Source organism: Corythoichthys intestinalis, chromosome 17, assembly GCF_030265065.1.
Source record: "Corythoichthys intestinalis isolate RoL2023-P3 chromosome 17, ASM3026506v1, whole genome shotgun sequence".
In the NCBI taxonomy this organism is placed as follows: domain Eukaryota; kingdom Metazoa; phylum Chordata; class Actinopteri; order Syngnathiformes; family Syngnathidae; genus Corythoichthys; species Corythoichthys intestinalis.
In genome coordinates, this window is record NC_080411.1 from 13156237 (window position 1) to 13183352 (window position 27116).

The 27116-nt window shown below is 38.4% G+C and overlaps 1 protein-coding gene across 4 annotated transcripts in view; it reads left to right on the top strand.

Annotated features, from left to right (window-relative positions):
- Window positions 1–23854, top strand: part of LOC130905310 (glutathione hydrolase 1 proenzyme-like) — a 59347-nt gene extending 35493 nt beyond the window's left edge. For 3 of the 4 annotated variants that reach the window (XM_057818587.1, XM_057818586.1, XM_057818589.1), the window contains 13 exons: window positions 1396–1459; window positions 4420–4612; window positions 11329–11459; window positions 11586–11675; window positions 13759–13951; window positions 14031–14191; window positions 16589–16738; window positions 18830–18966; window positions 19374–19561; window positions 19635–19762; window positions 21537–21649; window positions 21815–21928; window positions 21999–23853. In XM_057818587.1, the coding sequence (XP_057674570.1) occupies window positions 1396–1459; window positions 4420–4612; window positions 11329–11459; window positions 11586–11675; window positions 13759–13951; window positions 14031–14191; window positions 16589–16738; window positions 18830–18966; window positions 19374–19561; window positions 19635–19762; window positions 21537–21649; window positions 21815–21928; window positions 21999–22145 (1809 nt within the window). In that variant the 3' untranslated portion in view covers window positions 22146–23853. Of the gene's footprint in view, window positions 1–1395; window positions 1460–4419; window positions 4613–11328; window positions 11460–11585; window positions 11676–13758; window positions 13952–14030; window positions 14192–16588; window positions 16739–18829; window positions 18967–19373; window positions 19562–19634; window positions 19763–21536; window positions 21650–21814; window positions 21929–21998 lie in introns of all 4 variants that reach the window. The other variant, XM_057818588.1, reaches the window with a different exon arrangement.
- Window positions 23855–27116: the final 3262 nt, after the last annotated feature.

Below are 27116 nucleotides of genomic sequence, written 5' to 3' on the forward strand. Positions count from 1 at the left end.
CTTTCTATCCGTGGATCCCTCTCACTGAAAGAATGTTAATAATGTAAATGCCATCATGTGGATTTATTGTCATAATAAACAAATACAGTACTTATGTACTGTATGTTGAATGTATATATTCATCCGAGTTTTATTCATTTTTTTTCTTAATGCATTGCCAAAATGTATATGACCGGGAAAAATTATCGGGAATGATTGGAATTGAATCGGGAGCAAAAAAAGCAATCGGATCGGGAAATATCGGGATCGGCAAATACTCAACTAAAACGATCGGGGGCAAAAAAAACATGATCGGAACAACCCGAGTACTTATGTACCGTGTGTTTAATGTATATATCCATCTTGTGTCTTATCTTTCAATTCCAACAATAATTTACAGAAAAATATGGCATATTTTATAGATGGTTTGAATTGCGATTAATTACGATGAATTTTTAAGCTGTAATTAACTCGATTTAAAATTTTAATCGTTTGACAGCCCTAGTTAATAGTAATTACTAATAAAAGTATTTTTCGTATTATTACTCTTAACACAGCTAAATATTCCTAATACCACTAACAGTAAACGTACCACCTCCTAACCATGAATATTAATATAATGACTACTACTAAATTATCCTGCTGGTACTTTTACCACTAATGACAAACCTAAAAAAAACATACAAAAAACACATCTAACACAAATGCTACAAGCATAGTAGTAGTACTAAAACTACCAATATTCATATTTTGATTAAAACAAATCGTATGGCCTTTACTTCTACTACAAGTACAACTACTATTATTAAAAAAAAAAAAAAAAAAAAATCAATTTCTACTCATAATATTAATTTTATACTTAATTAGTAGTTGTAGTGTTAATACAACAAAATATAGTTGCTGCTTTGACTACTGCTCCCGCAAGACCATTGAATACTACTAATGTTATTAAAATAACACCAAAATGTACAAATAAAGCTCGGCTACCACTAATGCTAAATATATTCATTGTAAGTTTTAAATACTATTACCAATCTTCTACTTCTACATAGTATATAAATTACATAGCACTTTACTACTGCTTCAATACACTACTAAATCTAAAATTATGCTAGTAATGATAGCAATCCTAGAAATAAGAACAAGATCATTAATAATAATAATAATAATACAACTATAATAAAATCTATATTAACGCTGCTATAAAATAACCCAGATGAAGTTTCCTCCCAGATTAGTAATGATGAATTTCATTGTTTGCCTGTGTCATGAGTGGCGGCGTCAGCATTCTTCTGGCGCATTGCAATTCATAAATGTGTTTAACGGGAGGCCGGCTTTCAAGTTTATGACTCCAGTGATGGTTAAATATTGAAAAGAAACAGTGAGTGAGTCTGTCGCATATCACCTGCTTCGCAGATTCCTGCCAACATAACCACGAGCAGAGAGCTTCTTATTGCTGAGGACCCTAAAAAAAGTCAAGGTAAGGCTGCACTTGCACTAATTGTCATTATCTAAACGGAATCTTGTGTAATTCGATCAAATGAATAGTATACGATCATCAATAAGATTGTTTCTGATGAATGTACAAATTTAGAGTTAATATGTCTGTCACCTCCACTCCATTTAAATTTGTACTTTTTCTATTCATTTAAACTCTCCTTGAGTCAATGTTTTCCTCACTCCCAGTTCTTTGAAAGCGTATTACTTATGCACTGGATTATCTTGTTTGTGAAACAGAACTACCTGTTTCTGTTTCAGTTGATATGTAGCTGTAACTGTAAATGAAGGCACACTAATAACATTGTCTCGCCACTTGCATTAAATTTTTAAAATTTGAGCAAAAATCAACTTTGCTTCAGTATAAAATGGAAGTTACCAAATACTCATGAGACAGGGGCGGAACTTACTGGGGGTACGACCAGGTCCGGGCCTGCAAGGGGCCTCGTCTGCAGGTGTAAAGTGGGCGTGGTTGGGCGAGAGGAGGGTCAAACAGAAAGGTAAGATGATGGGCGGAGCTGTAATTTAGTGTTTTAAAGTGTTATAATATCTCTGCCAGATGCTTGGCCTGTTGTCTGGAAGGCCCGCAAAAAATTGTCCACTAGTACTCTCCACCACCCATTGGACAATCCAACCGGGGGTCCCATTTATGGTCTTCACACCCATGCCCTGTTCAGATTTGTTCAGCCACTGTCATCAGTATCTTTAGCCTCTGAATGAAACTTTGGTTTTACTATTACTCTGTTTTGACAAAAATCAATGATTTAAACGCATGTACAGTGGGGCAAACAAGTATTTAGTCAACCATCAATTGTGCAAGTTCTCCTACTTGAAAAGATTAGAGAGGCCTGTAATTGTCAACATGGGTAAACCTCAACCATGAGAGACAGAATGTGGGGGGAAAAAACAAAATCACATTGTTTGATATTTTTAAAGAATTTATTTCCAAATTAGATTGGAAAATACGTATTTGGTCACCTACAAACAAGCAAGATTTCTGGCTGTCAAAGAGGTCTAACTTCTTATAACAAGGTCTAACGAGGTCTAACGAGGTTCCACTCGTTACCTGTATTAATGGCACCTGTTTCAACTCATTATCGGTATAAAAGACACTAGTCCAAAATCTCAGTCAGTCACACTCCAAACTCCACTATGGCCAAGACCAAGGAGCTGTCGAAGAACACCAGAGACATAATTGTAGACCGGCACCAGGCTGGGAAGACTGAATCTGCAATAGGTAAAATGCTTGGTGTAAAAAAAAAAAAATTTTTTTTTTTAAATCAACTGTTGGAGCAATTATTTGAAAATGGAAGACATACAAGACCACTGATAATCTCCCTCGATCTGGGGCTCCATGCAAGATCTCACCCCGTGGTGTCAAAATGATGACAAGCATGAAGCATGGGGGGGGAACATCATGCTTTGGGGCTGATTTCCTGCAAAGGGACCAGGACGACTGATCTTTGTAAAGGAAAGAATGAATGGGGCCATGTATCGAGACATTTTGAGTGAAAATCTCCTTCCCTCAGCAAGGGCATTGAAGATGAGATGTGGCTGGGTCTTTCAGCATGACAATGATCCCAAACACACAGCCAGGGCAACAAAGGAGTGGCTTCGTAAGAAGCATTTCAAGGTCCTACAGTGGCCTAGCCAGTCTCCAGATCTCAACCCCATAGAAAATCTGTGGAGGAAGTTGAAAGTCCGTGTTGCCCAACGACAGCCCCAAAACCTCACTGCTCTAGAGGAGATCTGCATGGATGAATGGGCCAAAATACCAGCAACAGTGTGTGAAAAGCTTGTGAAGAGTACAGAAAACGTTTGGCCTCCGTTATTGCCAACAAAGGGTACATAACAAAGTATTGAGATGAACTTTTGGTATTGACAAAATACTTATTTTCCACCATGATTTGCAAATAAATTCTTTAAAAATCAAACAATGTGATTTTTTTCCCCCCACTTTCTCTCTCTCATGGTTGAGGTTTACCCATGTTGACGAATACAGGCCTCTCTAATACTTTCATGTGGGAGAACTTGCACAATTCGTGGTTGACTCAATACTTATTTGCCCCACTGTACAGTGGTACCTCTACTTACGAACGTCTTTACATAAATAATTTTCCGGCTAAGACACGCCTCAACGGGGAAAATATTGTCTCTTGTTACGAAAGAAATTTCAGGATATTAAAGGCAAAATTACAGTATGGCTGGTACTTGCAGCTCCCACAGTTTACTAAACGTAACATGCTTATAGCTGCTCTGCCATTGGCTGTTGCCTAGCATTCCTAGCATCCAATTGGCTAAGATGACCTCTACTGTATGTGCATGAGTGTATCCCAGCGTCCTCTTCATTCGCCCCTCGTGTTCAGACAGCTTTACATGAGTGTATTAACTTTTATTCTTTATTTTTGGTTTTTAACATTATGCTCAACTCCGATGTCATTTCAATTGTGCAATAATCCAATTGTAGCATGTATTTTTACATGGTTTTATTGCATTTTTATGCATTATAAAAGACTTATGTCTGAATTTGGGGGGGCTTAGGGCATTTACATGGAAAACGTCGCGCTACTGAAAGAATTTAAGTTACAAAACTACTACAAAACCAATTTCGTAATTAGAGGTACCACTGTATTTTTTAAAAGTGTGTAGTTATATGCAGGCTTGAATGGATTAACGGGATTTGTATTCATTTTTTAAAAGATGATCTGAGATACAGTCTGTGTGATTTCTGGTATGAATATGACCACACAACTACTGTAAGTCAACTAATGCTTGAATTGTAATTCCAAAAACAAAGCAAAAAGGATTAAAATACAAATTGAATCTTTCAAATTTACCTGACCCTACCTCTGTTCTTAATAACAAAGTCATGAAATTACTCAGTTCCCGAAATTAGATCGAAGTCCAATTATTAAGTGAGAATGCGTCATTTTCTGTATCTAGGGAGCAACAATCGCAAGTGTATCAAAATGGTGAAGATGACAATCGTGCTGGCAGTGACACTGCTGCTACTAGCAGCGGTGGCTATATTCTTGGGAGTTTTCTACGGCGTGAATGACAGAGGGCACCAGAGCGACCACGTGTACCCAAAGGGAGCCGTGGCGGCCGACGCCGGACCGTGTTCTGTAATCGGCAGGCAAGTACAGCACAAATATTTTGGATACACACGGCCACGCACATACAGTTGTGGTCAAAAGTTTACATACACTGGTGAAGAACATAATGTCATGGCTCTCTTGAGTTTCCAGTTATTTCTACAACTCGGATTTTTCTCTGATAGAGTGATTGGAACAGATACTTCTTTGTCACAAAAAACATTCATGAAGTTTGGTTCTTTTATGACTATTATGGGTGAACAGAAAAAAGTGATCAAATCTGCTGGGTCAAAAATATACATACAGCAGCGCTAATATTTGGTAACATGTCCCCTGGCCATTTTCACTTCAATTAGGCGCTTTTGGTAGCCATCCACGAGCTTCTGGCAAGCTTCTGGTTGAATCTTTGACCACTCCTCTTGACAGAATTGGTGCAGTTCAGTTAAATTTGATGGCTTTCTGGCATGGACTTGTTTCTTCAGCATTGTCCACAAGTTCTCAATGGGGTTTAAGTCAGGACTTGGGAAGGCCATTCAAAAACCTTAATTCTAGCCTGATTTATGACCACTTTTGATGTGTGTTTGGGGTCATTGTCCTGTTGGAACACCCAACTGCGCCCAAGACCCAATCTTCGGGGTGACGACGTTAGGTTATCTTGAAGAATTTGAAGGTAATCCTCCTTCTTCATGATCCCATTTACTCTCTGTAAAGCACCAGCTCCGTTGGTAGCAAAACAGCCCCACAGCATAGTACTACCACCACCGTGCTTGGCGGTAGGCATGGTGTACTTGGGGTTAAAGGCCTCACCTTTTCTCCTCCAAACATATTGCTGGGCATTGTGGCCAAACAGCTCGATTTTTGTTTCGTCTGACCACAGAACTTTCCTCCAGAAGGTCTTATCTTTGTCCATGTGATCAGCAGCAAACTTCAGTGGAGCCTTAAGGTGCCGCTTTTGGAGCAAGGGCTTCCTTCTTGCACGGCAGCCTCTCAGTCCATGGAGATGCAAAACACGCTTGACTGTGGACACTGACACCTGTGTTCCACCAGCTTCTAATTCTTGGCAGATCTGCTTTTTGCGGATTCTCGGTTGAATCTTCACCCTCCTGACCAATTTTCTCTCAGCAGCAGGTGATAGCTTGCGTTTTCTTCCTGATCATGGCAGTGACAAAACAGTGCCATGCACTTTATACTTACAAACAATTGTTTGCACTGTTGCTCTTGGGACCTACAGCTGCTTTGAAATGGCTCCAAGTGACTTTCCTGACTTGTTCAAGTCAATGATTGTTCAAGTCAATAATCACTCACAAGAAATTGCTAATTCGTGTTGCTGTATGTATATTTGTGACCCAGCAGATTTGATCACTTTTTCTGTTAACCCATAATAAAGTCATAAAAGAACCAAACTTCATGAATGTTTTTTGTGACAAAGAAGTATCTGTTCCAATCACTCTATCGGCAAAAAAAATCAGAGTTGTAGAAATAACTGGAAACTCAAGAGAGCCATGACATTATGTTCTTCCCAAGTGTATGTAAACTTTTGACCACAACTGTACACCCAAAAACACATAGCTGGGATGCCTGTATTTACGAGCATGGGCTAAGCTACTAACCGAGTATATACAGTGGGGAGAACAAGTATTTGATACACTGCCAATTCATTGGCAGTGTATCAAATACTTGTTCTCCTCACTGTATCTTGTAAGTTAATTTTATTGCTGACCCTGCGTTTCGGGGTCATAAACACGTTTTGCCCCCTATGCCAAAAAAAGTCAAACTGCGCCTATGGCTATAAATCTTTTTTGAAGGGTTTTTTTTTTCTTTGTGTAAAATCTTTTGCTCTTCCCAGTGAATTTCCATTCAGTCCAAGTCGTCAAGATAATGACCAAAAAATATTCTCTTTTGTTGTGTGCCAAAATACAGTATTTTTTTATGTATATTAATTGGGGCTGTCAAATTTAGCGCGTTAACGGGCGGTAATTGATTTTTTAAATTAATCACGTTAAAATGTTTGACGCAATTAACGCACATGCCCCGCTCAAACAGATTAAAATGACATCAACAATGGCGGGCTACTAGTTCATTTTTTGATTGAAAATTTTACAAACTTTATTAAAACGAAAACATTAAGAGGGGTTTTAATATAAAATTTCTATAACATGTTCTAACATTGATCTTTTAAGAACTACAAGTCTTTCTATCCATGGATCGCTTTAACAGAATGTTAATCATGTTAATGCCATCTTGTTGATTAAATGTTATAATAAACAAATACAGTACTTATGTACCGTATGTTGAATGTATATATCCATCTTGTGTCTTATCTTTCCATTCCAACAATAATTTACAGAAAAATAGGGCATATTTTATAGACGGTTTGAATTGAGATTAATTACGATTAATTAATTTTTAAGCTGTAATTAACTTGATTAAAAATTTTAATCGTTTGACAGCCCTGATATTAATAATACAAAGCTATTTAGTACACAGTGACGTTATACAGCATAGAGAATCACTCGCTGCCAACTCCTCCCAATCAAAATGGATTAGACTATGGTCTATTGCCGTCAATTAGAGCCGAGAGTTAATTCCATACAATGCATTATTTTACCCACTTTAATGCTGAGGTGTCAAACTAAAGGACCAGGGGCTAGATCAGGCCCACCGCATAAATTTGTGTGGCTGGCGAAAGTAAAATCATGTGCATCGACTTTGTTTCTCACTACAGAAATGAGAGACTATTAACGTTGTTGTTCTCTATTTAAAGTATACAGAACATTAGTTGGATTTTTTTTTTTTTTTAAATATACCAGTACCTTTTTTTAACAGTACTTTTACTATTTTTTTTTTTTTTGTCTTTTGATTAAAAAAAAAAAAAAAGAATGTATTAAGAAAATTTTAATCACTTTAAAATTAAACTAGACAAATACAAATTTAAAAAATAAAAATAATATTTTAAATTTAAAAATGTAAATGAATACAAATAATAAATATTATAAATATTAATATAAATAATAGTTAAAATGGAGGGGTGGGGGTGTCAAATAATTGCAGCAGCCTTACTTGCATGTTCTCCAAAGAAACCCATCAGTACGATGTGGCTAGCGACAAAACCGTTTTTACACCCCTGCGTTTGATGCAACCCAGCTCAAGCTTAAACCTACCACAAGCAGTACATACATTAATATGTCACTATAATCTAATGACTTCCAGTGAAGCTATAGTGGAAAAGCTAAATATATCCCATCAAACACATAATTCTCCCTGCGAGGATGGGAGAACGCTTTGTCACGCTTCCATGACTCGTATGGAAACATAGTGCACGGGGCTTAGCATCAGAATGGGGGAAAATGTAAATGACTTGCACTTGCATGCAACAGATGTAAAACAAGCACAGATGAATGAACACGGCTCACCCAGCCTTCTGTAGTGACACACGTGCATACATTTACATGGCTACTTTTCAAAGCCCTTCATCCTAACAAGGCTTTACTGTTATTATAAAAGTTATATATCGCTATGGGTGTAACAATATATCAAAATGGTAATGTACTTTGTATCCCAAAAGGTTATCGATATGCTCCAGCAAAGAATCAATATATCGTTTGAAAAAGATGTCAGTTTGGCGGGAAAAAAAGGAACCGACAGGTTGCTACCAAAATTTTCCACTGGAATATTGTCTATTTTAGCTCAACGGCTGCCATTGATGGCTCTAGACATCCAATCCAGTCAAAATGAATTGTGCTGTCAATGGCACTGAAACTGAGCCAGTCTCCCCAGTATTGGGGGCATTTATAGGTCACTTCATGTTCATTTTAGGGCATTTACAGGACATTTCTTGTTGATTTTGAGTCACTTCCTATTCATTTTGGGATATTCTCAGGTCACTTCCTGTTGGTTTTGGGTTTCTAAGTAGAAAGTGATCTAAATCCAACAGGAAGTTCCCAAAATCAACAGGAAATGACCAAAGGTGAATTGCCAAAATTTTTAGTGTTACTTCAAAATAGTATTACTCAAGTAAATGGAGATATTCAAAACATGTACACAGGCACAAGTTTAAAAAAAACGAAACAAAAAAAAAACTGTCCCGTAATTTCCCGAATATAAGGAGCACCGTGTAAAACGCGCACTCCAAATTTTCTTGTAAAATCTAAGGGAAATTATTGTACCCGTGTATAACGCGCATCCTAATTTAAGCACCAATAAATAGAAGAATACGAGAAAACAGCGCTCGTGTACAGATACAGAAATGTCATTTTACTGACTGGTGAAACACAGCAACAGCATAGCACATTGGTAGTTCAAAACATTACCGTAAACTGACAATATGTACGGTAAAAATATGATCTGACAACTTCAACTTACCAGAATCCAGGAGAAAACAAAACAGATGTAACTTTTCTTTTAAAGGCTGCTGTATAACTTGCTGTATAATTTGCTCGTTTCATCATGATGAATAAATGTTTCTTCCATGGATTGATACGGTAAAATAAAAGTGAGGATTTACATCGGAAATCGGAAAGAGCGCATCGCTGTACACTAGTGACTAGACAGTAACAATAGGAACTAGTTTTATTTGGGTTGGAGTTTCCCGAGGGACAGATATAGTTGACGGACACAGGAAGTCTGTTTTGTGTTACGTTTGTTATGGTCCGAGTTGCGGAGCTGCAATAAACGTTGACTTAAATGAGTTCAAGAAACTAAATTCTGTTTTTTATGAAGAGTGAAAAAAGCAGAATTTAACACAGACGAAATCATTCCAACAACCAGAGTGAAGTATTACCGAAACAAAATGGTGACGTCACATACCGTAATGGTCGGAAACTGATCGCGGCATACGTTTATTCAACACAACATGGCCGTGTCAATAAAAACAAAAAACAAAAACAAAAAACGGTCTTTATATTTATAAAATATATATATATTTCTGTCTCCATCCCTGTACCCGTGTATAATGCGCACCATGATTTTACAAGTTGATTTGGGGGGGAAAAGTGTGCGTTATATTCGGGAAATTACGGTATTTGGTGAAAAGAATACTCAAATAATGAGTAACATTGTGAGTAGCTGTTTATGATGTTTGAATTTTTTTTTTTTTTTAACAACTGATTTCCTGAGTAAGCCAAGGAAATATAAAATTTTTTAAAATTCTCAAAAAAATGAAGCATCATTCGTCCGAAGGGCATGAGTGCCCTCTAGTGGAGAAAACATTTCCTCCTATGAATTTTAAGGATATCTCCGTTTTTTCGTGGTCAATTGGTGTCAAATAAAAACGGATTCTGGGAGAGAGGTTACATTCATTGCTTTCGAGTCATGATAACAGCAGCGCTCTATGTTAAATACTTGATTTTTTTTTTTCTTTACTGCTTTATAGACACCATGTGATTGAACAGGCCGGCGTGATCATAGAACTGCAAGCTTGAGTCTGATTGGTATAATGGAGTTTGGAGTTATGTGATTATTGCTACGACGTCTCATTGGTGAAACTGGTAGAGCCACTGTCAGCATATATGGCAAAAAAAAAAAAAAACCACAGAAAAGTCATATATATATATATATACATATATAGAATAAAGAGAAAAAATTTAACTACTAGTGTAGCCCAAAGTAGCAGAGTAAGAGTAGCATTTCTTCTTCACAAATCTACTCAAGTAAAAATTAAAAGTATGGTCTGTAAAACTGGTCTTAGAAGTAGATTTTCCACAAGACGTTACTCAAGTGATTGTACTGCATTACTACACACCTCTGGAAATGACCAAGAAGTACCCCAAAATCTACAGAAAGTGACGAAAAATCAATTAATAATGTAGAATTCACCGTTTTCTGAGTGAATCTCGGATCCATGCGGGCTCCAGAAGGTCTCCTGCAATATTTGTGGCGACTGTGGTGTAATTCAATGGAAGATTCATTTGAAAAATCCACCTTTTGCCACAAAACAGTGAAGTTTGGTGGTGGCAAAATCATGGTCTGGGGTTACATCCAGTATGGGGGTGTGCGAGAGATCTACAGGGTGGAAGGCAACATAAATAGTCTTAAATATCAACAAATATTAGCTGCCTCTTACATTCCTAAACATAAAAAGGGACTAATTCTGCAGCAGGATGTTTCTCAATCGCATACTTCAATCTCTGCCTCAAAGTTCCTCAAGGCAAAGAAGATTAAGATCCTCAAGGACTAGCCAACCCAGTCACAAGACATGAACAGGATGAAAGAGGAAGCATGGAAGACAAAACCCAAGAATTTTAATGAACACTGGGAGGCATGCAAGACTGCTTTCTTTGATGTTCCTGATGACTTCATCAATAAATTGTACGAATCCTTGCCAAACCGCATGGATGCAGTCCTTCAAGCCTATGGAAGTCATACAAAATATTAAATTTGGATCTCTCAGCACCACTACTTAATTCGCTTATGTTATGTAACATATTTTTGGATTTGAAGTACAGTTTTTGTTCAATTTTCACACTACTTTCTGTAGGTGACAAAAATTTGACCTTTATGTCTTCATTAAATGATAAATCTTTTTTCAGTGAAACAAATATATTTTTGTACATTCAACATCATTTGGTAGGGTCTTAGCTTTCATATGAGCATTTCTGATAACAATCGAATAATTAAAAGTTAGGTTATTAGCAACTGTTTCTACAAAATGGATAAGCAACAAGACTTTTGTCAGGGACTGTAGTATTACAAATCGTATTGCATTGTAAGGTACCCAGATGTTCCCACCCTTATACATTACATGTTTGCGCTTTGGCAGTGACATATTGAAGAAAGGAGGCTCTGCAGTCGACGCCTCCATCGCCGCCTTGCTGTGCGTCGGACTGATGAACGCTCACAGTATGGGAATCGGCGGAGGTCTTTTCATCACCATTTACAACGCCACTACTGGTATACTGTGAAGTCACATTGAAAGTCTTTTGCACACCTGTAATAGTATTTCCGTAAAATTGACGGCGATAGTACAGGCGTCATTGGCAGTGAATGAGAAGCTCACATTCCGATGCATATTTGCAGGAGCAGTGGAAACGATCGACGCCCGGGAGATAGCTCCTCGAAAATCAACGGAGAACATGTTTGGAAACAGCACTGATTTGTCCCAAAAAGGTAATTTGGGTTCCATATGAGCTCCAGGTTGATAAAAATTGTGCAGAATCATAAAATTATGGAGAAAATGATTCACATGGGATTGGTATGAACTGTGGCCCTTTAATAATTACTGCACAACCTCTGCGTAAATTGAAGAGCAAAGTCTGTAAATTACAGTATTTTAGCTAGTAATTGATTGGTGTCGCGCGGAGCTCCAGATGGAGGTCCACGGGGGTGCTTCGGAGGGTCTTCAGCCCGCCAAGGAGAGCCTTTCTGGGGCTTTTTCGGCTGACACACCAGCTGTGCACTGTCTCCATATACAAAGTAGGGGTGGGAACTTTTGGGTACCTCAAAATACGATTTAATAAATACTACTATAATAATAAACGGTGGGGGGGGAAATGTTTTCATCTTTCTGCTGTGAATTACAATGAGTTTAACACTAGTAGATGTTCAGTTCAGTCCAGTCAGAGTAAAAAAAATCCCCCCCCAAAAAAATACATACAGTAAGTCACACTTGTGTATAAGTCACAGGTCCAGCCAAACCAATGAAATACAGTTGTGGTCAAAAGTTTACATACACTTGTGAAGAACATAATGTCATGGCTCTCTTGAGTTTCTAGCTATTTCTACATCTCTGATTTTTCTCTGATAGAGTGATTGGAACAGATACTTCTTTGTCACAAAAAACATGCATGAAGTTTGGTTCTTTTATGACTTTATTATGGGTGAACAGAAAAAAGTGATCAAATCTGCTGGGTCAAAAATATACATACAGCAGCGCTAATATTTTGTAACATGTCCCTTGGCCATTTTCACGTCAATTAGGTGCTTTTGGTAGCCATCCACAAGCTTCTAGCAAGCTTCTGGTTGAATCTTTGACCACTCCTCTTGACAGAATTGGTGCAGTTCAGTTAAAATTTGATGGCTTTCTGACATGGACTTGTTTCTTCAGCATTGTCCACAAGTTCTCAATGGGGTTTAAGTCAGGACTTTGGGAAGGCCATTCGAGCCATTCCATTACCACTTTTGATGTGTGTTTGGGGTCATTGTCCTGTTGGAACACCCAACTGCGCCCAAGACCCAATCTTCGGGCTGAGGACGTTAGGTTATCTTGAAGAATTTGAAGGTAATCCTCCTTCTTCATTACCCCATTTACTCTCTGTAAAGCACCAGTTCCGTTGGTAGCAAAACAGCCCCACAGCATAGTACTACCACCACCGTGCTTGGCGGTAGGCATGGTGTACTTGGGGTTAAAGGCCTCACCTTTTCTCCTCCAAACATATTGCTGGGCATTGTGGCCAAACAGCTCGATTTTTGTTTCGTCTGACCACAGAACTTTCCTCCAGAAAGTCTTATCTTTGTCCATGTGATCAGCAGCAAACTTCAGTTGAGCCTGAAGGTGCCACTTTTGGAGCAAGGGCTTCCTTCTTGCACGGCAGCCTCTCAGTCCATGGAGATGCAAAACATGCTTGACTGTGGACACTGACACCTGTGTTCCAGCAGCTTCTAATTCTTGGCAGATCTGCTTTTTGGTGATTCTCGGTTGAATCTTCACCCTCCTGACCAATTTTCTCTCAACAGCAGGTGATAGCTTGCGTTTTCTTCCTGATCGTGGCAGTGACAAAACAGTGCCATGCACTTTATACTTACAAACAATTGTTTGCACTGTTGCTCTTGGGACCTGCAGCTGCTTTGAAATGGCTCCAAGTGACTTTCCTGACTTGTTCAAGTCAATGATTGTTCAAGTCAATAATCACTCACAAGAAATTGCTAATTCGTGTTGCTGTATGTATATTTTTGACCCAGCAGATTTGATCACTTTTTCTGTTAACCCATAATAAAGTCATAAAAGAACCAAACTTCATGAATGTTTTTTGTGACAAAGAAGTATCTGTTCCAATCACTCTATAGGAGAAAAATCAGAGTTGTAGAAATAACTGGAAACTCAAGAGAGCCATGACATTATGTTCTTCACAAGTGTATGTAAACTTTTGACCACAACTGTAGGTGCGACTTACAGTCCAGAAAATATGGTATATTGTCCATCGTACAAATAATTAGACAATAAAATAATCTTTGTGGTTTTCTTGCTTGATAGGCGGGTTATCCATAGCCGTTCCTGGAGAGATACGAGGTTACGAACTGGCACACAAGCGACACGGCAAACTTCCTTGGAAGGATTTGTTCCAGCCAAGCATTGATCTGGCATTGAGAGGATTTCCTTTGGGCAAGGCGCTCGCCTCGGCTCTGGATCGACATAAGGAAACCATCATCAAAGACCGAGCATTGTGGTGAGATTTGAAAACAGTCTACCGTAGAACTTCATTCTGGGAAGCAATTTTCTTACAAAACGCTTAAATACTCTCGCAGCGAGGTTTTCTGCAAGAGCGATTTCGAGGTCTGGAAAGAAAACGACATCATTAGGTTTCCCAAGCTTTACACCACTTATAGAAGAATAGCGGAAGAGGGCGCTGACGCTTTCTACCATGGTGAAATCGCGGAAAACCTGGTGGCAGATATTCAGGCTGCAGGTAATTTGTTTAACGTAGCTATATATGTCCCCCCCCAGTCCACTCTTTCGGTGTGTCGCAACAAAGACCGCACGTTTTGACCGGTTATCATCGCTCCATCTTTTAAACAGTCCAATTACTCACGTGACGCATGCCCATTTTTGATTATGGTTACAGCAGAAATGCGGGTTTTTCGACAAAAAAAAAACCTTTTTTTTCCGATAGCAAAAACCTTGAAATTTTCAAATTTCAATTCAGGAAATTAAGATGCACAAAAGTTACATACTGTTTTTGGCCAAAAAAAGAAAAAAAAAAAAAAAAACAGTTTCACCAAGATTAGACACAAAAAAAAAATTTGCATTTTCAATAGCACCATTCATTTCCAATGGCAAAAAGATTGAAATTTTAAAATTTTAAAATAGATCTCGTATTACATATTTAATCCAATTCACATAATTTACTCATCTTAAAAAAATCAGGAAATCAAGGTGCACAAAGATCTAGTTTTAGCGAACTTATGGTTCCACCAAAATGTGACACAAACATCCCCATTTATTTCCAATGGCCCCATTCAATTTTGAATAGGAGAAAATGACCCCATATCAACAGGAAGTGACCTCACGACTCCATCAAAATCTACAGGAAGTGACCCAGAAATTGCCTAAAATCAAGAGGAAATGATGCAAAATGTACAGAAAGTGACCCTGGAATGGCCAAAATGTCCAGAGGGCAATTCAAAACCAACAGGAAGTGACCTGTAAGTACCCTAAAACGAACAAAGTAGTGATGAAAAAAACTCATTGCCTGCCATTGACATCCAATTCATTTAAACTGGGGGACTGGTTGTGAATACATAGTTAACAAGGAAGTGACCCGAAATGCCCCAAAACCAGGGTGAAAGTGGCTAGAATTTCTTGCAGGAACTCCCCGACGTGAAGGTTGCCACGGAGCCAGAAATTTTGTTTATTTATTTTTTTATATTCTTTTATTTTTTTTATTTTTTTTTGGGGGGGGGGGGGGCAAACCTCCTAAAACTACTGAAATGCAAAGAAAACTGTTTTGGCACAGTTATTTCTATAACACATACAAAAATTGATTTTCATTCAAAATTGTATTTTTTCAATGATTCGCAAAATAAAAGTTAACAAAAACAGCAATAACCCCAACCGCCATCTCCCAGTTTTTATTTTCCCTTATTTCATCATCACATACTAAATGCCAAATCTAATTTTTAACTACTTAAGAACACATGATGTATATTAAAATTGAAGTTAATGTCAACATTTACTTTTTTTAATAATAAAGATATAAGTATCATACATTCAGAGTAATACAGTTGACTTATATTATGCAGAGTGAAATGGACTATATTTTGAAGATCGCGCAAACACTGACTTTTTTAAATCATAAGGAAATGAATATGTAGCCTGACAGAAATGAACAAATATAAATCCAAAGTGCACATTGACAGCTAAGATGTTCTGAACCTCCCCATCAGAGCAATTAAAACTAAATATGATAAATAAGCCTCCTCAACTCTTTCCTTGCTCTTAAAGATTTGATCCATTTTCTGTCACATCGCCCTTTTTTTGTCGCATCAATTAAAAAAACTTTTGTTGTTGTTGTTTCTGTTCCAGGAAACATGCACTAGCTAGCCAACTATCTCTGCTGATCACATGTCAGTATGTCAGCCAATTGAACAGATAAATAAGTCCAGGCGCTTTGCTTTGCTGTGTGCATTCACACATTGACGTTACTCATCATCGTCAGACTCAGATAACTGCAGCAACTAGGGAAACCTCCATGCCGTCCGTGGAATAAAATAAATAATAAATATCGGTGGAAACGGATTACGCTACACAAGCACTTTATTATTTAAATCTGATGTTGGTAGATTGTTTTCTTCCTAGAGATGAAATGCATGTGTGGCAGCTCAGCATTTAAAAAAAAAAATTTACATACCGTTTTGACAGTTGCCGTCATATTTTTGGAATCGAAGCACCGTGTACCGGAACTGCGTTCCTGCCCTGAACCTTATACCAGAACTGCGTTCCTGACCGTTCTGGCCCACGTTCACCCCTGCCCAAAACGAATAGGAAATGACTGAAAACCTACAGGAAGTGACCCAAGGGAGAGAAAGCAAAGCATCCCCACAAAATATGAGTCTTCTAGTTCTATATTTGATATCCACGGTCAACCTATTGCTGCCATTAAGTTACTCATTTAATCATATCTGCTTTAAAATAAAAATACCGTAGGAATACGCAAATCCATCTCGTGGATTTGAACACATGAACACTAAATGGCACCACAGCAAACTGTTCCCCTCTCCATGGCGTCTAATTTTACTGCCGTGACGGATTTGTTTCCCAGATTGAGTCCAAGTGCATTGACGGTGTTTGTCTCTCGCCTGCATAGGCGGAATCATCACAATGGAGGATCTGAGGGATTATGCGCCCGTCTTGGATGAGAAGCCTTTGAGCGTGAACGTGGGGGAGTACACCATGGCTGTTCCCAACGCCCCCTCCAGCGGCCCTGTGCTCTCGCTGATATTAAACATCTTGAATGGTAAACGTTGAATGCTCAGTTCAAAAAAAGCAACATGAGTGGGTGCCTAAAAATCCACTCTTAAAATTAAATTGTGGTGAAATACATCTGTCAACAATATCATCAGCCTCGTTTAAAATACCTTGAATGACTTTAGCCAAATTTAGTATCTGGCTTTTTAATAGTGTTCATTTTTTGCTCCCGATACTGTACCGATACCACGTTTTTTGACAAAATATACGAAACAGTTTGCGAAATAGGAAAAAAAGATAAAAACTTGCGACTACACATTCAAGCCAGTACACCGCATGAGTACATTAGCTTAGTTCATGTGCTAATCACTTTTGCTAGGAAACTATGAAAGTTTGCTAGCCTACTTTTTCCCCGTTTTACCTCCTTCTAGCAAAGCAAACATCTTTAGAGATGTTATATTAGCTAATGTGCTAATTTCATTTGCTGGTAGAAGATACTTGCCCGTTTTTCCCCATTTTACCTCCTCCTAGTAAAGCTAACATCTTAAGCTCATGCTATCTCATCTGATAAACACTTTTGTTGAGACTATACGAGGTTTTTTAGCCTACTTTTCCCCATTTTCTTTATAGACACTCTTGTTAATTTTCATAAAACATTAAATCCTGGCTGCTATGATCGTTTGACATGTACATTTATCCACCATTTAAAGCGTAGAGGCTCCAAAATCGAAAATATGCCTGCTAAAACTGCGGAGTAAAAGTTCTCTTTGAATCAAAATACCACAGGAATTGACTCTACCATTTTCCATTTAACAAATACCAACGACTTTTAGCTACCGTTTGATACCTTTAATGTGTTTGTTTTCTTTTTCGTACTTTACTTCTTTGGCGGCGTTTGTAATCAGCAGCCATCTTTTGTTTGCATTTTAATGTGTTCAGATTTTATCTGTTTTATTTGTTGTAATTAAGGATGTCCCGATCCGGTCATGTGATCGGAAATCAGGCCAATCGCGTCATTTTTCAGAGGATCGGAATCAGGTGAAAAGGATTAGTTTTTTAATTAAAAAATATATTTGTTTTTCTGCTTCAGGCTCGTAAAGTCTCTCACTCTCCCTCCTGCTGTGTTTCTTGGTCACCAGTTCAGCTGGCGTTTCGTACTTAAAGTTAACGATGATTGACAGGTTTGTAGCTTTGATCAAGCGTACGAAAGCTCAGTAGCTCTACAATTAAAGGCACAAGTGTGTTAATCATTGTTTAGTCAATCTTCCTTGTCGAGAGGCTGTTGTCAGCTGCGTGAGTGTCAAAGCATGAGCAAATTTGAGAGGAGTCACTGATATCAATTACATGAATGTTATGGAGAGTGATTAAAGTATGGCGTTAAAAGGTGATGCAATGAAAAATTTGGGTGCCCCTACATTTTTCACTGGTGCAATTTAAGAAAATCGTAAGGTGCACCAGTGCAAACAATGCAAAAAGTGTGGGGCTTTGGCAATATATATCACAATGTTAATTTTTTTCCACTATCACCATTTTTTTTTACTTTTTAAGGGCTAAAAAGTAGAAAAATAATCTAAAAAGCCAAAAGACACAAAAACATACATTTTGTTCTCCGCAACACTCCCAAACAAAGCAAAAGTATTGTAAAAAGTAGCGGGACTGTAACACGTTTGGAACTTTTATTAAGATAAAACCAAAAAAGAACTTTTTTTTCCAGTATCGAAGCAGGACCCGGTATAGGCAGATTCTGAAAATCAGGTGACTTGGATTCTGAAGCAAAAATATGCGATCGGGACAACCTTAGTTGTTAGGATTTTTAGCGCGATGCATTGTTTTTTTCCCCCCTCAATTTTAGTGTACTGTATAGTACTATCCTGCCTATTATTTATCATGTACTATATTTAATTTGTTGTAAAGCATTTTGAGGACCTCTCAGGTTTTTGTAAAGGGCTATATGATTAGATTGGAACTAAATCTCAAAGCACATGTATTGCAGCGTATCGTTGCATTATTTCTTGGTACTCTCGATACAGATGCCTGCATTTTCATGCTGTTTCGGGTCGCCTTTCAATACTAGTATTTGTGCAACACTACTTTTAAATAAAACATATGTGTCAATTGAGCACAAACATATTTTCCACAGGTTACAACTTGACTTCAGACAGCGTTGCAAGCACCGAGAACAAGATTCTGACATACCACCGTATCACGGAGGCTTTTCGCTTCGCCTATGCTAAGAGGAGCTTGCTAGGAGATCCTGACTTCCTCAACATTACCAATGTAAGAGCACCCTGTCAATCATTCCAAGCCACTTTTTCCAATGGGTCCTTCTCAGACTTTACCACAAGTAAATGAGTCACACTTTATGTACATATATTTGTTGAAACAAGACAGCAATTGAAATCAGTTGGGGATTCATTAGATCATCGATTAGTTGTCAATTTGTCAAATCATTGTGAGCAGACATAACGACCCTCCGAAGACAAAGTCAGTTAGACACCACTGGTCAAAAGGGAAGAAGGAAAATGTTGAAATTCAGTTTACATTTTTCTTCTAACCTCAAACTTGGTGTTGACCACACATATAAGGTTTTGCTATGATATCTATTGAAAAAAGCTTTATGACCTTAAATTTCCTTAATATAAATTCATTTTGAAATATTTTGAACGCTCTTTCTACTTGCAAAGCTCATCGAGAACATCACCTCCCTGTCCTATGCCGACGAGCTCAGAGCTAAGATCACGGACTGGACGACTCACAACATAAGCTACTACGAACCTGAGTTTTACCTCCCCGACAACCACGGAACCTCGCATATCTCTGTGGTGGCGGAGGATGGCAGCGCCGTAGCAGCCACCAGCACAATTAACCAATAGTAGGACCGAAGCATTTGTGTGAGTTATTGGAAGTTTTTTTTCCACATTCCGATGATTACTCTTCGCCTACAGTTTGGGCTCCAAAGTGATGTCAAGGTCAACAGGGATCCTCCTCAATAACGAGATGGATGACTTCAGCTCCCCGCTCATCACCAATGGTTTTGGGGTTCCTCCATCGCCGAGTAACTTCATCAGACCAGGTTAGATATCCTTTATCCATCTTAGACGAGTCTGCTCCTCAGTCATACAAGGCAACAGTCCAGCCAGACACAACACTGCCACCAGAGGACAATGTATCCTCCATCATTAAACAAAATACAATACTTTTGGGTTTTTGTACGGTGGCCGAGAGGTGTCAGGCAAAGTGCAAAGTCCAAACACTTTGCAAAGAGAAAAAGCACAAACCCCAATTGCAAACGCTTTGCAAAAGAAAAAAAGCACGAATGCAAACTGCCAAAACACGATCCCCAATTCCTAAAGCGCGATCGCAAATTGGCAAAAGCACGAACCCCAATTGCCACAACACGGCAGCAAATGGCTCGCAGCACGAATGCAAATTGCCACAACACAATCCCAATTCCTAAGGAGCGATTGCAAATTGGCAAAAGCACGAACGCCAATTGCCACACCACGACGGCAAATGGCTCGCAGCATGACCGCCAAAGGCTCGCAAGACAATTGCAAAGACGATGACCCAGATGTTAAAAAAAAAAATAATAATAATAAAAAAGACGTCACTTTGTATATTGCTATATGTGCTTTGTGATCATCTCTACGGGCCTCCGTAAAGTTGCCTCCCCCCATCAGACGCAAATTTATATAAAAATGATGTTAATCGTTTGTGCTGCAACGGTTTTGTAGATACAGTATAATGCTTTTATTGAGATATTAATTTCGAGTGGGGACGTCACTCGTAGCTTTTTCTTAGCTTAGCTCCCGCAGCTAATGGAGCGTACCAACTCTCTCAATAACAGAGGGGTGTCCTAACAACTAGCACGAACAGAGCACAAAAAAATTCAGGTCCATTTTGCAGTAAATTGGGGGGCTTGAGATATTAATGTCAAGTGATGACGTCCCTCTGAGCCCTTCATTTACTGCAAAATGGTTCCGAATTGGTGCCATTCGTTTGTGCTAGTTGTTATGACACCCCTCTGTTATTGAGAGAGTTGGTACGCTCCATTAGCTGCGTGAGCTAAGCTAAGAAAAAGCTACGAGTGACGTCCCCACTCGAAATTAATATCTTAATAAAAGCATAATACTGTCTCTACAAAACCGTTGCAGCACAAACGATTAACATCATTTTTATATAAATTTGCGTCTGATGGGGGGGCAAATTTACGGAGGCCCGTAGAGATGGTCACAAAGCACATATAGCAAAGTGACATCTTTTTTATTTTATTTTTTTATTTTTTTTTAACTTCAGGGTCATCGTCTTTTTTTTTTTTTTTTTTTAACTTCAGGGTCATCGTCTTTGCAATTGTCTTGCGAGCCTTTTGCGGTCGTGCTGTGAGCCATTTGCTGTCGTGTTGTGGCAATTGGCGTTCGTGCTTTTGCCAATTTGCAGTCGCACTTTAGGAATTGGGGATTGTGTTGTGGCAATTTGCATTCGTGCTGCGAGCCATTTGCTGCCGTGTGGTGGCAATTGGGGTTCGTGCTTTTTTTCTTTTGCAAAGCGTTTGCAATTGGGGTTCGTGCTTTTTCTATTTGCAAAGTGTTTGGACTTTGCATTTCGCCTGACACCTCTCGGCCACCGTACTTTTGGGATATTTTCAGATTTGGGGGCACTTAAAGGGTTCATTCCGATTTTCGCGGAAATTAAGGTCACATTGCCAGCGTAGGAACGGAACTCATTCCTGACCCAGGGACTCCCTGTAATAGAATGGCAATAAAGAATTATGTATTATCATACATGAATAATTGAAATATATTCCTGCACACCCTAAAAATGGCTCTATTGTTTGATACTGTTCAAAGGGAAAAGGCCCATGTCCTCCATGTGTCCAACCATCCTCTTTGACAAAAACCACCAAGTGAAGATGGTGGTAGGCGGCTCCGGAGGTACAAAGATCACTACCTCCATTGCTCAGGTAAGCCTTAAAGAAAACAAAATTCAATTTTCTATTTTCATTTTTAAAAGCCACCCTGGTGACTGTCCATGATACCTGTATAAAAAAACCATCACTATCTCTGACAAAACGAGGAACTTTGAAAGTGCTTGGCAACGAATGAGTAAATGATCTTGTGCATCCTAGGTGATCCTGAAGGCGCTATTCTTCGACTACGACCTGAAGAAAGCCGTGTCTGACCCAAGGCTTCACAACCAGCTCAGTCCCAACGCCACTATGGCTGAGCCTGACTTTGACAAAGTGAGGCTTGTAAATGCGAAGACAGATACCGGTAATACCCCATACCCATATATGTTGCTTGTCTTTGCAGAACGTCATGGAGGGTCTGGCGAAGAAAAACCACGAGACTGAATTCCTCAAGTCAACCGGAGCCGTAGTGCAAGCCATTGTCCGCTACAAGGACGGACTCCACGCTCAGTCGGACCCTCGCAAGTGGGCGTATGCCGCAGGATACTAAACTCACTCGCTTAACGTCAACATAACTGGACATTAAGATTAGAGACTTTGGGACTACTGCCAGTTGTGTTCTGCAACAACTCTCTCACAATAAGCCTTTCTGATTAAGTCTATTTTTTGTGTAGCAGGACCTGAAAGAATCAAACGTCCCTCTGGTGCCTTCTCTATTTGGACGTTGCCTCATCGCCGTCATGACTTTTGAAAGGTGCAATAGTGAATGTATAGAGCACAGCCTTTCTGTGACCTTTTGTCCGATCATAAAAGTGTACGATTCTTTGCTATTTATGAAGGTCTTTTGTAAATCATTACTGCTGTCTAGTCATTAAAATAAGCCATTGTGATATCCAGAAGACTGGTCATTGAAGGGCGGAACTGCTTGGATGCGCAGAGTGTTAGACTTGAATGCCTTTTAATTATGAAACAGTTTTATTGTGCCACAGAATGTATGGGGAGCAGTGATACAGAAACATAGTTGAATATACAGTTAAAGGGAACTTTGTTTTGGTTGATTTTAGCGGCACAGGTGGACAAAGCGGTAGTGTTTTGCCTTAGGGAAGACTGCATTTCCCGTGAGGACCAGCGCACAGTGTTGTAAAATCCTGATCTCCCGGTCACCTGCAGTTGGATTGAATGATATTTTTGTTTCCAGCGGCTTTGTGAGGATGAAGAAAGGATGAGGTAATGAATCCAGTTGTGGCTAAACAATATCACTTGACGATGTTGAAAATAAAATTTAGATTTTTTTACCATGTTCTCCCACCGGCCCTCTGCCCCCCAACTCACGACTCGCTGACGAGTTCGGGTGAGGGCGGGTGGGTCACGCCAGCGAGTGAAAGCTGTGCCAATGTTTATTCTTGAGTGCACTTTCATCCTGGTAGCCTCCCTTTTTCTTTTTTTGACTCAGACACTTTTTGTCTCTTTTGTTGCTCTGCCATTTTTGCAGAATTAAGGCGAAAGTGTTCGCGTCAACTTCCGTCTTTATAATGAATCGGGAAAGGTGGAAGTGAAAGATGCCGTACAGCAGTCAGCACATTTGTAGTTTTTTTGTGTTGCATGGTTCCTGCCACCCTCCTCAAAGTTAATTAGTGTCGGTGAATGCGATACAGACCCCCTCAAGCCATAACAGAGGTCATTCAACTAGTTGTCAGTTAATATATCACCCATGTTTTGAAAATATTTTATAAAAGTTGAAAAGTTCCCTAGTGTTGCTTTGAGATAGCTATCTATAAGTAGCATTACATAACATCACAACATTTACCAAGGTTAGGCTCTGTGAGGAAGTGATAGATCAGCTAACCTATTGGACAGGAAGAGGGAGAACAGGAAAGACTAGTGTATGACAGGGCATGGTGAGTGAGCATTCAGTGCTATTGATTTGCTTATTAAAAACTAATCACTTGTAAGAATTAGCTAATTGTCATTCTAATTTAGTGGTGTCCAAACTATGGCCCGTGGGCTAAATGCAGCCCGCTGCCTATTCTTTATTGGCCAGCAGCAAATTATGAAAATATCATTATATATGACCCACGCAAGAATTTTAAATCCAGCCTACATTCTGTTGCACTTTTCAGTGCCTCTCCATTAGCTAAGGTTTTAAAACCTGACATTTTCAAATTAATGTAGTAAACTGCGTAGAATATCAGTAATTTGTTTGACATAAACGTATCTTAAAAATTAGTCTATCGTGATGAATGAGCAATCGTGGTAGTGATTTTCTTGTTTGTTTGTTTTTTGTTTTGTTTTTTAACTGTCGCTGGACAATTTTCTCTTTGTTTCAGTAAATATATATTAATTGCACTATCCATATATCTCTGGATTATTTTTTTTACGTGTAGCCCTCAACTCATTCACTGCCATTGACAGTTGTAGATATCAAATGATCATGTCCCACTACCAGTGGCAGCGATAGGCCTTCCCAGTCAAAATGGATTGGACGTCGATGGCCATCGATGCCACCCAATGAGTTGATTATAAAAATTAGTCATTCATTTAAGCCATTCCTGATTAAAGAAATGTTATTTTGCAATACTCCCTTTATGTTTTTGCACTTGGTGGAGGTAGTAACACCCTTATTTAGGCATTTGTGAATATTTCATGCACCTTTAGGCTGATTAAAAAATTTCCCAAACTGAATAAGAATCCCTACTCGCCAAGCATCTCAGCAATTAGTCATTAGGAAGACAAGAAGACAATGGAGTCTGGCTGTTTCATGCCTCAAAGGCCCAATTAAACACCACCTAAGGTGCACGCATGTAATTGTCACACTTATGCAACACATCCACAAATTTATTCACTCGATCCATCTGCAGCACTTGTAATTCGATTTTGGACGACATCTAGCCAGTGATATAATTCAGATGACAGACTCGGTTACGGCACTTTTGGGGGACGTGTCTAGCGTGTCCTGTTAAAAGCCGCATGGATTTCAATGCTGCCAATCAAACTTAGTGCGCTTACGAAATTGTTTTGGTAACTGGCTGCATTGTGAGCTGTGTTGATTTTGGAAGCCATTTAAATTTTCTTATAAGTCTTTTGGACAAAGATAATTACCGTATTTTTCGGACTTTAAGTTACACCTGAGTATAAGTCGCACCAGCCATAAAATGCCCAACAAAGAGGAAAAAAAAACATATAAATCGCACTGGATTATAAGTCGCATTTTTGGGGGAAATTTACTTGATAAAATCCAACAAATAGAACAGATGTCATCTTGAAAGGCAATTTAAAATAAAAAAATTAGGGCTGTCAAACAATTAAAATTTTTAATCGAGTTAATTACAGCTTAAAAATTAATCGTAATTAATCGCAATTAATCGCAATTCAAACCATCTATAAAATATGCCATATTTTTCTGTAAATTATTGTTGGAATGGAAAGATAAGACACAAGACGGATATATACATTCAACATACGGTACATAAGGACTGTATTTGTTTATTATAACAATAAATCAACAAGATGGCTTTAACATTATTAACATTCTGTTAAAGCGATCCATGGATAGAGGGACTGTAATTCTTTAAAAAAAATGTTAGTACAAGTTATACAAATTTTATATTAAAACCCTTCTTAATGTTTTCGTTTTAATAAAATTAGTAAATTTTTCAATCAAAAAATAAACTATTAGCCCGCCAGTGTTGATGTCAATAATTACTTACACAATGCTCATGGGTGCTGAAACCTATAAAATCAGTCGCACCCAAGCGCCAGCAGAGGGTGACAAAACTCCATAAAACACAACAAGTGAGCGTTTCACTGTACTGTCATTTAAATCTGTCTGAGCGGGGCATCTGCGTTAATTGCGTCAAATATTTTAACGTGATTAATTTAAAAAATTAATTTACGCCCGTTAACGTGATAATTTTGACAGCCCTAAAAAAAATACAATTAAGAACAACATGCTGAATAAGTGTACAGTATCATAATGTTACATGATGCATGAACAATAAAATGCGAACGTTGCTGGTATGTTAACGTAACATAGCTTTTAAGAATTATTCAGATACCTATAGGATAAAGTACATGTTAACAAGTTTACCAAACCATCAGTGTCACTCCAAAACACCAAAATAACATGTGAAATTGTATAATAATGTGTTAATAATTTCACACATAAGTCGCACCCCCAGCCAAACTATGAAAAAAAAAAAACGACTTATAGTTCGAAAAATACGGTAGTCATATTTTATACATTCATTCATTCATGTTCTGAACATCTTATCCTCAAAAGGGTCGCAGGGGTGCTGGAGTCTATCCTAGCTAAACTCTGGGCAGGAGGCAGGGAACACCCTGAACTGGTTGCCAGCCAATCACAGGGCACATATAGGCAAATGACCATTCACGCACACACTAATACCTAGAATCTACAACTTAGAGAGTTCAGTCAGCCTATCATGCATGTTTTTCAAACCCACATTGGCTCGAGGTGAACATGCTATCCCACACAGGCAGAGGTAGATTCACCAGGGTGGCAAGTTCCACCATAAGACAGGCTTGCCACCCCAGATCCAATCAATTTGACATTTACTGCCATCAGTTAAGTAGAGATGTCAGTAAGGATCCTTATAATAATAATATTGTACGGAACTAAGTTTCTCTATATGAGTTTGTAAATGTCACTTGTGCCTTTTTGTAGTGTCTACATATCATATCTTAGCAAACTGATTGATTGATTGATTGATGTATACACATCTGCCAAATGCTGACACTAACAGTGTAACAATTAATCGATGAGGATCAGCGTATCGATTTCTTAAGCACAAGTGAATGTAATTCAATCAAAATGCAAAATGATTAGAATTTACACATGCAGTTTTGTTAAAAATAAACTTAAAAAAAAAAAAAACAACAACAACAAAATGTTCAATTTGTAGATTTTTTTTGCTCCGAGTAAATTGGAAGCGATTGTTTAAAATGTCTTTATAAATGTGTATGAAATCAATCTTATGCCCTTGAATCGAATCATCGCAGAATATCGTATCATTGTCCAATGAATTTAAATATTTGCCACCTTCAAAAAGTTCCTGCCCCATATAACCACCCCATAAATATTTTTCTAGATCCGCCCCTGCAAATAGGGAGGCAGGAGTCCTATTTTCAGCATTTTAAAATGGGTTAGTCTCACTGTAGTTTTAGTTGCCGAATAATCAAAATGCTTTTGATCGATAGACATTTTTTTTTTTTTTTTTTTAAAGACGTTAAACATCACAGACAACATTGTTTATAAGTAACATTACACAGCATACGTTTTGAAAAATGTATGCAAACTATTATAATCAAAACTAGGTTCCTACCAGCAGTAAATCAGAAGCAGCTCTATCTAAACTGCTACCATTACTAAAAAGATTATCTCAAAACCACCAAACGCAGCACTTCTTCCTATAATAATACACAGTACATTATTTTCAATTATACCAACCTCTGTGCCTTGGGCTGTAAACTTATGCTCGTCACGCTGAAGCTAAAGCTAAAG